Here is a 15,656-nt window from a genome sequence, read left to right on the forward strand (position 1 = left end):
TTTTTTTTTTTTTTTTTTTGTACTTTGAACTTTTGATTAGTTGAAGTAACACATTCAATAACATGACTTCGTCACTGATTTGGCACGTTGGGATGCAGGAAGTTTATGTCCTTGATTGGAGGATATGCAGAATTATGACTCACCACATAAGATGTTTGCCCAAGGTTCGTTATTGTGAGAAGAAGTGTTGCCTGTATTATCCACGGTGGGAAAAGCACAATAGTTGATTATCAAAATGTTGATGAGAACTGGTGGACATGTTTTGTAGTGTTGGCCTCACTCTTGTTGACAACAATATTTTGTTTTCCCAATCATAGAAAACATCTGCTGTTTGCAAATGGGTTCAGATATGCCAAAAGAGAAAGTCTAAAGCAGAAAAGACACTACCAATTAGGAGTCCGCTACCATATTTATGTCAACAATCACTCCTGTCTAGTTCTATTGTACAATTATATTACACAGAGAAACACTGACATTAACATCCAAAAGTTGACTTCAATCTGTGGTTTTTCACTATCCATACACGACTGCAGCTTCTGAGCTTCAACTCCAGGTCACCATGTACAAAAAACAGCCTTGGACCTGGTTCAGTACTTAAGTAGTCATCTAAGAACATCATCCAGTCTAAAAACCCAAAACTTGTCTGTAAGTTGAAGCCGTTGTGGTATTAGTTGGTGTGCATACTCCGTTAACTCATGCCCGGTTGTATCATAGGGAAGAAAGACCAATTCTTTGATTCCCCATTCTCCTTCAAAACAACCTTCTCATTCGCCCACCAGTCGGTGCTGATACTAGAGGTGCCAGAATCTCCTCCATCTGCATTGTCGAAATTGAATTCCTTAGCAGAACCAAGTGTGATGGATCGCTCCTTCTGATACCGGTAGGATAACTCCTCCGCGTCTCCTCCTACAGCCTTTTCTGATGAATCATTGGATGTGTCAACAACAGGGCACTCATGACTACTGCTCACTTCTTGATTAGGACCTTCTTCTCTTTCGGCCTTTTCTGCACTTTGTAGAGATGTTGATACAGCTTCAGCTAATGCTACTGGCTTCTTTTCTACACATCTTACAACTTCTTCAGCACTCAACTCAAATGAGACTCTATGACCAATGGAAGCACCATCATTTCTACGTCTACTGTTTGATCGTGCATTTAATACACCTTCAGGGGTATACGGCTTCAGAGTAAAACCCTCAGACGATGTAGACTTTGCAGCATCAGGAGTCACAGAACCAGAACATAATCTTGAACCCCAATCACGCGTGAAGAGAATATCAAGGTTCAAGACTTTAGGAGCTTCACCTGTTCGGAACTCCAGGAAGTGATGACCACCAGAGGCAAACTCACTGTCAAGGAAAGGAGAAGAAGTACCAGAGCCTGATATGCCTGAGCTTGGTGATATAAGCTGACCAACTGGGCTTCCAGGGTACCATTGGTAAGACTGAAATTCATAGTGAGATAATGGGTATCTCTGGCCACCTTCACCAAACCTAAAGTTAGAATCAAGCAGCTGAGCAAATGGAACCTCAGGTGATGAAGGTCTAGTCAAGTGAACAGACTCGGCAGGAGGAGTGAATGGAGCAGTTGATGGTTCAGTAGTAAAGGTTGAGAAAACAGGAGGTGAGACCAACTGGGTTTCGTGAGCATAAGGACCGATGGCAAATATTGATGAAGGCCCGGGGGAATACATACTAGCAGATAGAGAAAAGTTAAACCCTGGTGATTGCATGGCAGAAGGAGGTTCTGACTGAAGAAACGAAGCAGGAGAGGACGGAGGTGCAGCAAAGGGAAGTACAATGGATGATGCTTGGGTAAGATTTTCAGCTCTAGGGTCATTGTGTCCAGGAGAAGTTGTTTCTGGGAGAATGACAGCATGTCCAATTCTCTTCCTATGTCTTTGAAAGCCGAAACACCAATAGACACCCCAGCCTTTGGCCCATCTTCTCTTCTGCATTTCAACAAAGCTTGTTACTACAATAAACACTTAATATCAGAAGGACAACACCAATTCTCTTTGGACAGTAATAAGAGATGCCAAAGAGAAACTGATAACGAAAAAGATTCGAAATCAACAACAATATATCAGTTCAAGATGCCAAACACAAATGCTTGTCTGGTCACCATAAAACAATTTATAGTATGATCTTAAAGTGGCCATTACTAAGCGTTTGGTGCCCCCTTTTCACTTTCTACCCCCACTAGGCTACCTCAATCACCAAGAAGAAAATGCAAGGTCCACATTTTAGCCTTTAACTCATCCACGCATCATTTCTTCTTCTCTTTTCCTTCAGCCTTTTACACCCAACCATAGCCTTTCCTCCCACCCCAGGCAGTCAACCTTGAATCATTCCATTTCGAAGCTAAGCTGAGACCTCCGGGATTAAACCAAAGATTACTCCATTCATATAAATCCTGCCTCCCTCCACCCTGACCAATTTTCCTTCTTAAGTTTCTAAAGTAAAAAGTTAACACCAAAAGAAAATCACTCCAATACTCCCAGGGAACGTTTCTTACTTTCTTATATTCATTAGATTCAAAAAGGGTTCATCAAGACTCAGATTTCAGTTATCATCAAAGCTACATACAGTGCATAAAGCAAGTCAACCTTCAACAAATTACCCATCAAAGCTTTCACTTTTACAACCTCTTCCAATTTTCCATATCACAATTTGCCTAAAAGCTACAATTGAACTAAGCACAACCCAAATCTCCACACAACAACAACAACCCACAATCAAATCAAATTCAAAAAGCTAAGATTCACAGAACACTACTAGACTTTGAAACAGAACCAAAAATAAATAAAAAGAGGAAAACCCAAAATCAACAACACACCAAGATTTGAGCCACCCAAATAAGCATGCTTGAAATCACAAATTACGAAAAAGGCCAAATCTTTGAGAAAAATTACCTGAACGGTGGCTTGAGGAACACGGCTCTCGGCCGCCGCGATCGCCGAGGCAGCAGCGTTTATAGTATCCAAAGCGTTGTTCCCATCTCCGCCGTTCACTCCTCTCCTCATCATCATCGCCGCTGCCGCCGTTTCACTCGTTCACGGGAAAGTCGTCGCCTTTCATCGGAATTCCGCAGGGAAAATCGATCAGAAAACGAAAGAAGCAATCTTTCTTTTCTGGGTTGTGGTAGAAATAGAAAGAAGAAGAAGAAGAATTTGAAGGGTTTTTGAAATGGAAATGGAAATTGAAAAACGTTTAAGGAATGAAAATCAAATGTTTTGTTTATATGAATTTGTGTACGAGTGGGTGTGTATATATTTACTATTTTGGGTTGTGACTACGTTTTGGGGTCAAACACGGCAATGACTTGCTTGAGGTTTAGATGATAATCTTCCCTAATCTCAATTATATCACACAGGAGGATTGTCAAGATTACTTTCATGCCCTTGTTTTCGGAAGTTGGTGATGCTTAATTTGTTTCTTTAGATCCAAGTCTCGAGTTTTCTCTCTTGTTTTCTCATGGTTTATCGTGACTACGACAATGTGAATGAATCAGATTTAGTGACAAATGATGTTTAGAGACACTTAGCTGCATTATTACGTGGTGAGTAAGATACCGCTAATAGAAACCCTTAATTGTGTGAACATTTGTTGTTATGTCTTAATGTGATGAAAGGAATGGATGTGTATGCATGAAGTTGACATAAATGACTTCTTGCTGGACCTAGATGATAAATGATGTTCTTTCTTACGAAAGTAGAAAAGTCTATGTATAATTTATGCATAAACTTATGAAGATTTAAAGAAAGTATAAAAAATGAAACTTTTGTCGTCGTTCCTTTTAGATTGAAGAAATTTCTTCTAATTTATTTGTCTACCATGTAGTACCTCATTTGCCACATCGTATGGTCACACTAATGTGTGGGATTAACCCAAAAACAAAATACACTCCAAGTGATTTGGTGGGGAGCGAGGGTGTTTTAGTCATTTCCGATACAACAAGGACAATTAGTGATGGTGTAAGGTTTGTATTAAGAGACAGAAGAGTCAATGTCCAACACGTGGCAGAGATGCACGTGTGGGGGGAGGACGCCAATCCTAAATTTCGCGATGGCTTCTTCTGGCGTGGAGCCCACCTTCCCTCCAAAATTTTCTCCCCCGTTTACCCGACACTCCTGGACTAACTTGCACGGTTGGTGCACCCCCCTCACTTACCTCCTTCCTCATTTTTCCAATTCCTTCCCTTGACGGATCTCCACGATTATCTTCTCTTACACTCTTTGAATCGGCGAAAATCCGTGAGATATACGTCTTTCGATTTAAAATCGTTGAACAAAAAATACGAGTTTCTTTAGTGTGTTTGGATACGGGTGAATTCTCAAGAATTTAATCAAAAATAAAGAATCTCAATTTCTCAAGACTTTTTTCTATCGTTTGGATTCTTATCCCGTGAAAATTAACAATTTCCACAAGAAAATAATCGTGAAATTTAAGAGCTTAAATTCCCGACTTGAATTCCTCACAAAATAAGCGTCACTTGTCAATTCTTTTAACTGAGGTTGGTATAAATTCAAATCTTTGTCATTTTAAAACTCTACATCATGTAATCAAAACAATGAAATTCTCAATTAACAAAATTTAAATTCAAGAAATTGTAATTTCTGTGATTTTAAAATTTATATGGAAATTAAAATCACTTTATCCAGAAACAACGTAAGTTTGATAACTGAGTTGGTAGGCTTTCAGCTTTCTCTTTTCAACATCAACACCATGTGTGAAACGCATAATCACCCCAATATAGTGTCTTGAGAGGACCCATAATGCACTACCTAGATGCTTCATTTCATACTTTTCTCTCGGTAGGGATGATGTTCACAACCACATGTTTTAGAGGGGAATAGAGATGATTCATGTGTCCGTCTAAAAAACTTCATAATCAAAATGGGTTTAATTATATTATATGATACCTAGACTCAGCAATTAACTTTAAGTAGTTAAGGCAATGGGCTAAACAGCCTAAACTTTTGACTCTGAAGAGAACACTAATCATCATCAACTCATTAACATTCACAATTATTACGAGTTAACCCCTTTGCCTTTTGGACTTGGTCAAAACAGAGTAAAAAACCTTGTTCCAAGTCCTTTGAAAATGATTCATATTCCTATCTCTATCTCACTACTAACCCACATTAGCTTAATAATGTTCCTCCTCTTGTATGATATGTTGCTAAGCTTTTCCTTTCTTGTTTACTTTGTTAGGCAAAATGTCAAGTGCTGTGGCGTGACCTACTCAAACGTTGAGCAAACAACAATTGCAAAACACATTCTAAACCCAGAAGGTTGAAGTCAGCTTATCCATTTGTTGCTGCAGAAAAAGACTGCAGCCTAACTTGGGTTTCTATATTGACTGCCATGGTTTCTTTGTAGGAAGACGACTGTCTGCTGTTGATACACGAGGGTTCTGTTTTCTTACTGATAAAAGTCGATAATCATATCTTTGTTCCACATCATATCGGCCAAAGTGAGAAGAAAAAGAGTTCCAACATGAAATTTAGAAAGTTCAGAGGAATTTTATAACCCACCAAAGCGGTCCTAGCATCAAGTACTTCTGTAGTAATAGAGCAAAAATCTTGGTGAACCTGATCAAGATACCACTTATAAGATTACTAGTCAAGAGGCGCTTATTTCTACGGTACCAAAACTAGAGAATGATACACATGTATGTGATTTCTTTATAATCAAGCAGCCAAGCTCTTAGAGGCAATCTCATACACGTTTTCTGACAGTCCATTGGCGGACAATATCTTCTCCAGCTGTGCCTGCAAACACCAATGGCGTTTATATTAATATGCTGCTCTGGTATGGAATAGGAACAATGCCTTATGGATAGTATATGAACATTGTGAGTTGCAGTTTGAAAAACAAAGGAATACCCAGCAACAAAAAGGATTAAATGTTACCTTGGCAAGGTTTTGCCGGGTTACATCAAAGCGCTTCCACCTTGAGAAGGCTGACACCATACGCGAAGCCACCTGCATTCAATAACCAGGAACATTATTAGCCATGAATACTATATTCCACCAACCAAGCAATTTACAAGTAAAAACATTTCTCTGAACAGGAACCTGAGGATTTATTTTATCTAATTCGGCAACAATTTCTCCCAAGAACTTGTAGCCTGACCCGTCCTTCGCATGGAAGTTCACAGGAGACCCACAGAAACCACCAATCAGTGAGTACACCTTGTTTGGATTACGCAAGTCAAATGCTGGGTGGCTTAAGAGCTTCCGCACATTCTCAACATTACCGGGAATGTCAGACACAGCTTGAAGTGCAAACCATTTATTCACAACCTGAAGAGAGTAATGCAAATTTTAAAACAAGATACATGGAGAAGCTTTATTTACAATACCAATAAAAGTGGAAAATTGTAGGAAGGCTTGAAAATACAACATACTGGATGATAAAAGAAGGCAGGCACACTGAACAACAAAACAATTGTGGGTAGTCTAAGGAGCACTTTACATCCTTTGAAAGGGGAATGAGGGAGGAGGGAGGGAACAAAGAAAATATACTCATTCTAACAATAAGGGACTTACCAAATAGTCATCCTGCCACTTGCTATAGAAGTCAGCCAGAACATCATCACGAGCTTTGCCAGGATTTTGAGCAATGGCTGCTAAAGCTGCAAACTGATCGGTCATGTTTGTGGCAGCCTTATACTCATTTAACAGAAGCTCAGTGCACTCTGAATCTTCAAGGGATGCAAGATATGCTATAGATGAAACAAAATTTAAACATAATCAGTCCATTTAAAGTTTAACTTCACCAGTAATGGATGAAATCATGTTTCAAAAGAATATAACAGACCAAGAGCAATATTCTTCAGAGCACGTCTGGCCAGATTAGGGTGGTCAAACACATACTCTCCTGAGCTCCTGTTGTTCTCAACCTGTGAATCATACATAATTTAAGTTCATCTCTCTGTAGATTACGTTTAAAAGTAAACAAGAACATAGCAGTAATTGCGCTATAAATGATAATGTAAATCCTCAAAAAATCAGCTTACTGTACTAAGAAGCTCTGCTTTTAGTTCTTGGGCAAGCTGCTTCCTGATGAAAGTTCGAACAGCATGAACAGCATCAGGATCTGCAACTTCCATAATATCCATTATCTCTCCTTCACCAGGCAGAGTTATTGCTTTTGCGACAAATTCCTATAAGTAAACCAAAGCAACAAAGTTAAATAATATATTACTTCTTCCAAAATACCAAAAAATATTTGGAAAGAAAACAAGGATAACACCATTCATACCTTATCCAAGCTAGAGTCAGATAGTATGCTTTTGAGCCCATGCAGAAACTTGGGATTCAAGACCAAAGGCTTGTTTTGTTGAAAATCAGCAACCAAACTTAGCATCAACTTACGCGCCAGTACTTGTCCAGCCTCCCAGCTACAGTACAAAGTTGAATGTGTAAAGAATCTCACTCAGGGTTCAACTAAATGATAATAGAGTCTTAGGGCATTAAGAGACAAACCGATTGAACCCATCTGAGTCATAAGCGAGGAGTAAATAGAGATCATCATCAGTGAGATCAGTTTCCATACGAATAGGTGCACTATAGCCGCGTAGTAGAGATGGAATGGGCCGCTCAGATACATCAGAAAAGACAAACTCTTGTTCCTTCTGCATATGAAAGTAAAGTTATTATATAATATCCGAAAATCAAAATAGCAAGAATATCTCAAACCAGATTGCAGGCCATTTCTTACTCATTACAAGCATTTAAATTCAAATTCAAATTTTACACTCCAAGACCCACACCTATCCCCACAACTTATAGTCTTATACTCTATGGTAAAATGATGTTCATAGTACACCTACTGTCCTTTTTTTCTATTTTTGTACTTTGAGTTAAGAATACAGATAAGGTGCTACTATCAAACGTTAATTGCTAATCAAAGATAAGTTTTGATATATTTAGCCTCCAAAGGCAAAAAAACAGAAGGAAAAAAAAAACAACACACACACACACAAACCCACCCACAACCTGGGTGACATCAGTACCAACACAATATAGTATCAGCCAAACTATTACAGTGAAGGAAGCACAGGTTGACATGGGAAATTTGAACCGACCTTCGTTACTCTAAGAACTGTTGTGTAGACTGGCTGACCATTGCTAGCAATAGATTGCAATGTCCCATCATGATATACAGAGGAGAGGGGAATCTCCTTGCCAGTTGAATCAAGCAAACCTACTGCCACTGGAATGAACATAGGTTCTTTTACCGGCTGCCCTGGAGTTGGGGGTACCTCTTGACTGATCAAATCCACAGTCCAACACAGCAAGTTATCAATTCCTCCAAACAAAAAGATACAGATCAAGGAAAACACAAAAAATTATACCGCAATTATGTACCTAAATTTCAAAGAGAAAGTACAGGCTTCAGCGTCGTATGACGATGCAACTTTGACAACAGGGGTCCCAGCCTGGGAGTACCTGCAGTTTAGTTACACTAAGATGTCAGTATTAAAACCATCAAAAGGTATTCAAAAAAGTGAAAGAGAAGTATACCATTGTAAAAAGTTGGCAAAATCTGCATTGTTGGCATCTCGCATGGCAGCATAGAAGTCTTCACAGGTTACAGCTTGTCCATCATGTCTCTTGAAGTAAAGATCCATACCCTGAATAAAAAGAACTCAAATAAACTGACAATGCAAAATGGGGAGGTCTAATCATTCAAGCATTCTTAAAAATATATCTTCTGTGTTACCTTTCGGAATCCTTCAGCCCCAAGTAAGGTTTTGTACATCCTGACCACTTCAGCTCCCTAATAAAGTTTATAATAAAAATAAGCCATTATAGACTGGCACTAGATTTTTTCTGTCTGCACATATGCAGAGAGAGAGAGAGAGAGAGAGAGAGAGAGAGAGTAACGTTAAACCTTTTCATACACCTGTAACGTAAAACGGAACAACAAAGGATAATTAGATCAATTGTTCATGGATTATAGAAAAGGAGATAAAAAATAAACATACAGTTGAGAATCCCTACCGTCACTGCATGAAGAAGTCAGCAACGACCCACAAGTTGAATCATATGCAACGTGATTGCACAAGAAACCAAAATATATCAACAATGAGATCACAAGTCATAATGCATTCAGAAGAAGAAGAAAAAAAAGTACACCTCTACTACACAAATATTTGGAGGGAAAAAGAACATGCCTGTATAGAAGTTATCCATCTGACGAAAAAAAAAAAAATTATTGTGAATATGTGTTGAAAGACAGTAGCAAGAAAAGTATTTGAATAATCTACCAACTATAGATTGAGGGAAAAGATGATGTCTGACCTTGATGTAAGAATGTGGCCGAACAGGATGTGCCATGGGACCAGCATCCTAAAAGACCAGCAAACATATATCAGCATGGAGATGTGGCACAGCATCCAGTTAGAGCCTCTAATGCACACCCAACTCTGGGCTCACAACTTTATGAAAACTCACTAATATAGCATGCACAAAATAAAGTTTCAATTAGAAGTTGTAGAAACAGACAAGCAAAAAGTACCTGTGGAAACTGATAAGTTCGGAGTTTAGAAACATCCCCGATCCGCTTCACAGTACGACTCCCCATATCAGATGAAAATTCCTAGATACAAGTAAAGATCACAAGTGAATAATAATCTTTATGTCAAAGGTCAAGCTATGAGGTTACAAATGTCACCAAGTGCGGAGAAGTAGTCAAAACGTTGTACCTGATCACGGAACACAGTAAGACCCTCCTTCAGACTGAGCTGAAACCAGTCACGACATGTCACTCTGCAATGTATATAAGAGAAACACTTGGCTTAAGAAGAAAAAGGGAAGGAAGCACACAGGACAGGAGGCATCATGCATATCCTTCAAAATAAAATACACTGCACTGTAGATAAACTAACCTGTTGCCAGTCCAGTTATGAAAATACTGCAAAAGATATAAAAAGGGGTAAAAAGTATCAGAACTAAGTTTATTCCATGCCATTAATCTTAAATTATCATAGGATGTGGCTTTGTGATAAACAAACCTCATGGCCAATGACTCCCAAAATGGCAGCATAATCTCCATCAGAAGCAGTTTCTGGAGATGCCAGAACAAGTTTGGAATTGAAGATCTGTAGAGGTTCAATTAAATAATTATAAATTGTATCAACTATAGGACAAGGCTAACATTATAAGAGAAAACTTACATTCAAGCTCTTGTTTTCCATAGCTCCCCTAATGATTGAACAAGTACCAAAAGCAAATATCAGTAATTACACGATCAAAAGCGGTAAACTTCGGGAACATTAGTCACTCTGGAAAATCCAACTTTCAATTAGATGATCAACTACAATGCACATACATGTTAAAATCTGGAACAGCTACAATGTTGAAGAGATCCAAGTCATACTCAAGACCAAAAACCTGAGCATGTGTGACGTATGTGAGCAGAGTACAAGAAGCTATGTAATCAAAATATCAATAATAAACCTATTGATATTAAAACCAATAATTATCTTAACATGAAGATGCTCACATCCTCATCCCATTTCATAGCCGCCTTTAGTGAATACATGGCATGTGCAGTCTTTGGTACATCATGAGCTGGGGTCCAAATCCTCAGGGCCACCTTCCGACCCGATCGAGTGATAAATGTGTCATCTCTACTCTCAAGCTGTCCAGCAACCAAAGCAAACAAGTAGCACGGTTTCTTGAAGGGATCCTCCCATAGAGCATAATGTTTGTTACCCTGAACCAAAGGCACAAAACTATGATAAATAACAGTACGGTTAAAATCTACGTAATTGCTTGCTTCGTAAGTGATGTTCACCTCCAGATCACCCTGCTCTATGAGATTTCCATTAGACAACAGCACTGGGTATAATGATTTATCAGCTTCTATGCGGCACGTATACTTTGCCATTATATCAGGACGGTCCTGTTTCAAATGAAAAGAAATCAGTACAACAGCAGCTGATCAGCATATTTATAACTGTGACTGCAGTAAACAAATCAATTAAATTTTTCAAACCTGATAGAATGTGATTTTACGAAAACCTTCAGCTTCACACTGAGTACAGAAATTCCCAGATGACTTGTAAAGACCCTACAGTAAATACAATCACAGGTTAGGTCGTTAGGGTAAGAAAGAAACCAATATTAGGAAGAAAAAAAAAATTGTAGATATGAAGGCATGCACCTCTAATGACGTATTCTTCTGAGGATACATCTCTGTTTCAATTTCTAAAGTAAATGTACCACTAGGTAGTGATTTTATCGTCAGGTGGCGTGAATCCAAGTGGTAATCGTCCTCCTATAAGAGGTGAAAACAGTAAGTATGCTACAAATTAAACACTTTCTGGAAGGTGGGGAAGGCAAATGAAGCACCATAGTATATAGAAATAAGTAAATGAATGATGTATAAAATAGGAAAAATAGGAAAGTATAGACTTGAAGTAAAATATCTATCAAAAGATGGCAACTTAAACAACCCTTTTATGCGTTGCACAAATTAAAGTCCGTTCAATGCTTATCTTTAGCAGAAAAGAGTGATACAGCTAAGTGGAAAAGAAAATACAATAACAGAAATTGCATGCCTTTAGATCCTTGCCGTTGATGCGAACAGAGAGCAACTTAAGATCTTGCCCATCTAAGACCAATGGTGAAGAAGAGCCTGTCATAGAAACTGATAATAAGTTTTTCAAAGTCACACGTAAACATCATTGCAAAGATGAGAAATGAAGATTGTTCCAGACAAGTGATAATATTTTCTGACAGGGTGTTCCGAAGATGACACAGATACAGATATTCTTAACCAATAAAGTATCAAATGGGAAGAGTGTTCACAAGACTACCTTCAACTCTGGGAAAGACGGATATTTTTGAAGTAACAAATGTTTTCTCCTCACCAAGTGAAAATTTCAAATCCACCTGCAGTAGTAGCTCCATAAGTAGCCATATATAAGCCCGGTAAAGAATAAATAAAAAGAATCAGAGATTCAACCAAAGATAGTTACATGAGTAGGTATAAGTTTATCATACCGTGTCAAAGTAGTAATCAGGCATTTTGTAATCCTTCAAAAAGATTTCCTTTGGTGCACCCATCTTAGACTCTTCGACTTGCTCTGGCACGGTTTCTGTGGCAACGGAACAGATTAACCTCCTGCTTACTTGCTTATCTCTCTGAAACAAGTTCAAGAGTTCATCTGAGTAACAAACTCATGAAAAAATAGTTACAACATCTCTGTGAAACATATGAAAATCTAAACTGGTACAACAAACAGATAAATGGACACTGCATTCATACTCATGACTTCATGGAGTATACATACAGAAACTACAAGAACAGATAACCAGTTTTAAGTGAAGCATTGAAACATACTGGTACTGAAGTATATGGGAAGCGACAATGCCTTCGGCACGCAGCCTGAAAACAACAATTATTAAGAGACCTAAGAAAGTTTGATATAATACATCATCACTGACAAACAACACTTTAAACATAAGAAAACAAAAGTAGGAATGAGAGATGCACAAACCTCTGAAGTAAGAAAGTGATATCTGGAAACTTGTTTTGCTGAATTCCTCAAGACGCTAACGCGGCTTTGAAGCTTCAATATCAAAACATAAATCCATCACACAAGTGCACAGAGTAAAGAACATATAATGCATCCAAATATGCACATCAAATGTATCTATTCAATCATATGTGCATTCTTTTCAGACATCACAAAACCTTTTAACAGATTTTTAGTTTAGAATATTGACATATGCTTCTTATTTGCGTATTCAAATGAGAATCTCAAACACAACAGTGACACTGCTTATAAGTTGGAACCTCTCACACCCAGAGAGAATAATAATCACATTTATTTACTTCCACATATGAAAATAAATAACTCTCAAGAAAAAGAAAAAGAAGCAGACTTGCTACAGATTCCTGGTTTTTGATTTCTAAAATATGCTTCAGTCTAATCTGGCAATCAATACAGCATCGCACACAAACATCAGTGACACACACAGATTCAAACACAAAGCACCGAGACAAGTAATCAATGAAAGAACTTGGGTAAGAGTAATCACAGGAGCAGGTGAGATCAAACCCAGAAGACTGGTCCTCACAAAAGCCGAACTCTTGTATGGCAGAACCAACCGAGCCATTTCAATCCAAAATCCTGAACAAACCTACTGTAATCCCAATAAAGGTTCAAACTTTAACTCAGGGATGAATACCCAGATGCCTAAAACCCAGTAGAGTCCACAAGAGAGCCTTAAAACCTAGATCAAAATGACCCAGATAGAAAAAACAGACCCCATTGCTATTGCTACTTCTTATAACAATAACAATATATGGATAACACAAATTATGGACACCAAAATTCAGAGAAATACTAAACAGAAATTTATAAAATAAAAATTGGGTTCAATAAAACATGCAGAAGATTCTTCTCTGTTACCTTGTTTGATCTGATGTGATCAACCTTCAAACAAAAGCCCTGGGTTTTAAGTTTTAACGCAATCTGGGATAGAATCAACAATTATAGGTGCACATGTCCCACAGAAGCTATTTATTTATAAGAGATAAATATTAATCCTTGTTTCTATAAAAAAAAAAAAAAAAAAAAAAAAAACCAACGATAATCCTGAGTTCCCTATTTTAAAAAAAAATCTATGATATTCTATTGGCCAATGCTGGGCTGGGTCTTGGTTTAGTGGTTTTGTAACATTATCTGGCTCATTGATTTGTGTGCCTCTCTTCTACAAGCAAGGCATGAGATGGGCCGAACTCTTTTTTAAGGTTGTGGGATTGATTCTTGATTCTATATGAAACCCCAAATTTGATCAAAACACCCCTTCTAAATTTCAATTTGAATAGGATTCTCTATATACTTGTTGTACTTTTTGATAGATATATGAAGAATGTGAATAGGGCAGTTCTTAGCATTCAAGCTTGATTTGAGTTGCAGCAAAAGGAGAACTAAACATATTGGATCTGAGGAGCACTCTCAAGTGTTGGTTATACTTGGAGGGTTGTTTATAACTTCATATAGGGAGAAATGTCTGCTGCCTCTTCATCTCAGCCTATAGCATCTATCCCAACGTTTCTGCACTATTTAGATTTTTTGTTTTTCAGTGCTAACAAAATCTTTGCAATAGATTTGCTTTTTCTCTGAGTAGTCAATTTATTGATAGGAGCAAACACACTGAATTTTTGGTTGCAGGTTTAGACTGGTGGTAAAACAAACTTTCATTACTAAAAGTAAGTGTTACATGCTCAGAATTGGGCCAACATTACAACAACAGTTTAGACTTTTTGGTTGCAGGTTTAGACTTTAGACACATCCCTTGGTCACTTTCAGTATTGGCCAAAGTTTTGCAGTCAAGGTAACTTTCATTTTCTCTCATAGGGTTCTAGTTCAAAAAGCGTCAAAATAGCAAAGGAAGTTTGGAAATTGACACCTGCGTCTCAATATCAAAATGCATGCCTAAAGTTTAGAGGATTATTAAATACTTAGCATCTTGAATCTTGACTGCTGGCATTATAATACACACTCGTTGCATCTCTTTTTGTACAGATAATCATGAACTCAAAGTGAATAATTTGACCCAAAAGCTCCTAGGTGTTCCTTTTGAGGGATCCCATTGTTCCTACTTATTGCACAAATCTTTAACCTGTTTTGTTTTGTTATTCATTTTAATTGTTGAACAGTTTCCTATATTGTAGTCTATTATAAGGGGTTGTTGAAGTATATGAATTAACTAATACTGCAAGTGATAAGACAATTTGATCTTAGCCAATTTATACAGTTTCAAACAACCGAGAGAAGAGACATTCATAATCTGCAGTACAGATAAAATTGAAGTGTGAATGCATAACTTATTTCTTGAAATGCTCATGCCTCAATGAAATTGTTGAATAAGCTATGGCCACCTTGGGCTATGGCTCTGTTTAATTGTAAACCAAAAAAAGGAACACAGCTAGCATCTTCCTTATTGTGAGAATCATTATTAGTAAATAATATTGTGCATGTGTTCCAGTGCACCCCTATCTTGCATTTGTAACTTTTGTCTGTAATTTGATGTTCATAGGTTCATAATAGCAGACAAAATAACCTTACATTTACTCATCAATAATGTTCTGTAGGAAAGGAGATCAAACTTAAGGTGACTCGATCCTAACTTATACCCCGGCAGAAATGCGGGGAGATTGCCCTGCCCAGCCACGCGGCCGGGTGTCTTTACCTTATGCAAACTTTTACTACTTGTAACGCTGGTAATTCAATCCAACAACAACAGGCTCTGTAGTATTTACTGCTTCTTCTTGTGACAGATTGTGATCAGATCGACCAGGGTCTGCATAGGGATTTCGTCATTTTGACATCATATATCAGATATATCCTAGTTGCTGTCTAATTTAGTTGGCTGTGTATCTATCAATATGTTGCTCTAAAGTAGACAGTGTATTTAGTTGGGAGTTGATTGGACAAAACTTAGGATGGTGATTGGTGAGATAATTGAATTCCCAAGGCCCCACTCAACTCTCAATTTGCAAGAATAATCCTGACTTCCTGAGCAGTTGGATTAGTGCTGCACAACATTGTTTGAAACCTCTGTTTGAAATACAATCATTAACCATTAATCGGTTATACTTTTCAGTTATTTGACAATTAAA

General features: G+C 37.8%; 2 protein-coding genes across 3 annotated transcripts; both read right to left on the reverse strand.

Annotated features, from left to right (window-relative positions):
- Positions 1–301: 301 nt before the first annotated feature.
- On the reverse strand, positions 302–3,243 carry LOC101309729. 2 transcript variants are annotated; one of them, XM_004298764.1, is made up of 2 exons: positions 2,915–3,243; positions 302–1,951 (listed from the first exon to the last, which is right to left on the reverse strand). In XM_004298764.1, the coding sequence occupies exons 1-2, from the start codon at positions 3,029–3,031 to the stop codon at positions 689–691; spliced, it is 1,380 nt and encodes a 459-aa protein (XP_004298812.1). In that variant the 5' UTR covers positions 3,032–3,243; the 3' UTR covers positions 302–688. The 2 variants fall into 2 exon arrangements, with proteins under 2 accessions (XP_004298812.1, XP_004298813.1); XM_004298765.1 differs by having other exon boundaries at positions 302–1,974; positions 2,915–3,204.
- A 2,161-nt stretch (positions 3,244–5,404) lies between these two features.
- On the reverse strand, positions 5,405–13,263 carry LOC101310217 (aminopeptidase N-like). The gene is made up of 32 exons (XM_004298766.1): positions 13,067–13,263; positions 12,523–12,594; positions 12,366–12,410; positions 12,026–12,166; positions 11,839–11,914; positions 11,581–11,657; positions 11,184–11,297; positions 11,016–11,090; positions 10,815–10,922; positions 10,521–10,733; positions 10,347–10,408; positions 10,192–10,219; positions 10,030–10,116; positions 9,904–9,929; positions 9,721–9,784; positions 9,534–9,614; positions 9,317–9,364; positions 9,190–9,208; positions 9,017–9,021; positions 8,907–8,918; positions 8,736–8,792; positions 8,537–8,646; positions 8,381–8,461; positions 8,098–8,281; positions 7,496–7,644; positions 7,272–7,410; positions 7,027–7,173; positions 6,828–6,909; positions 6,557–6,732; positions 6,083–6,310; positions 5,918–5,989; positions 5,405–5,776 (listed from the first exon to the last, which is right to left on the reverse strand). Exons 1-32 carry the CDS (start codon positions 13,142–13,144, stop codon positions 5,696–5,698), a joined length of 2,937 nt encoding a protein of 978 aa, XP_004298814.1. The 5' UTR covers positions 13,145–13,263; the 3' UTR covers positions 5,405–5,695.
- Between the last annotated feature and the right edge of the window lie 2,393 nt (positions 13,264–15,656).

Source organism: Fragaria vesca, linkage group LG5, assembly GCF_000184155.1.
Source record: "Fragaria vesca subsp. vesca linkage group LG5, FraVesHawaii_1.0, whole genome shotgun sequence".
In the NCBI taxonomy this organism is placed as follows: Eukaryota; Viridiplantae; Streptophyta; class Magnoliopsida; order Rosales; family Rosaceae; genus Fragaria; species Fragaria vesca.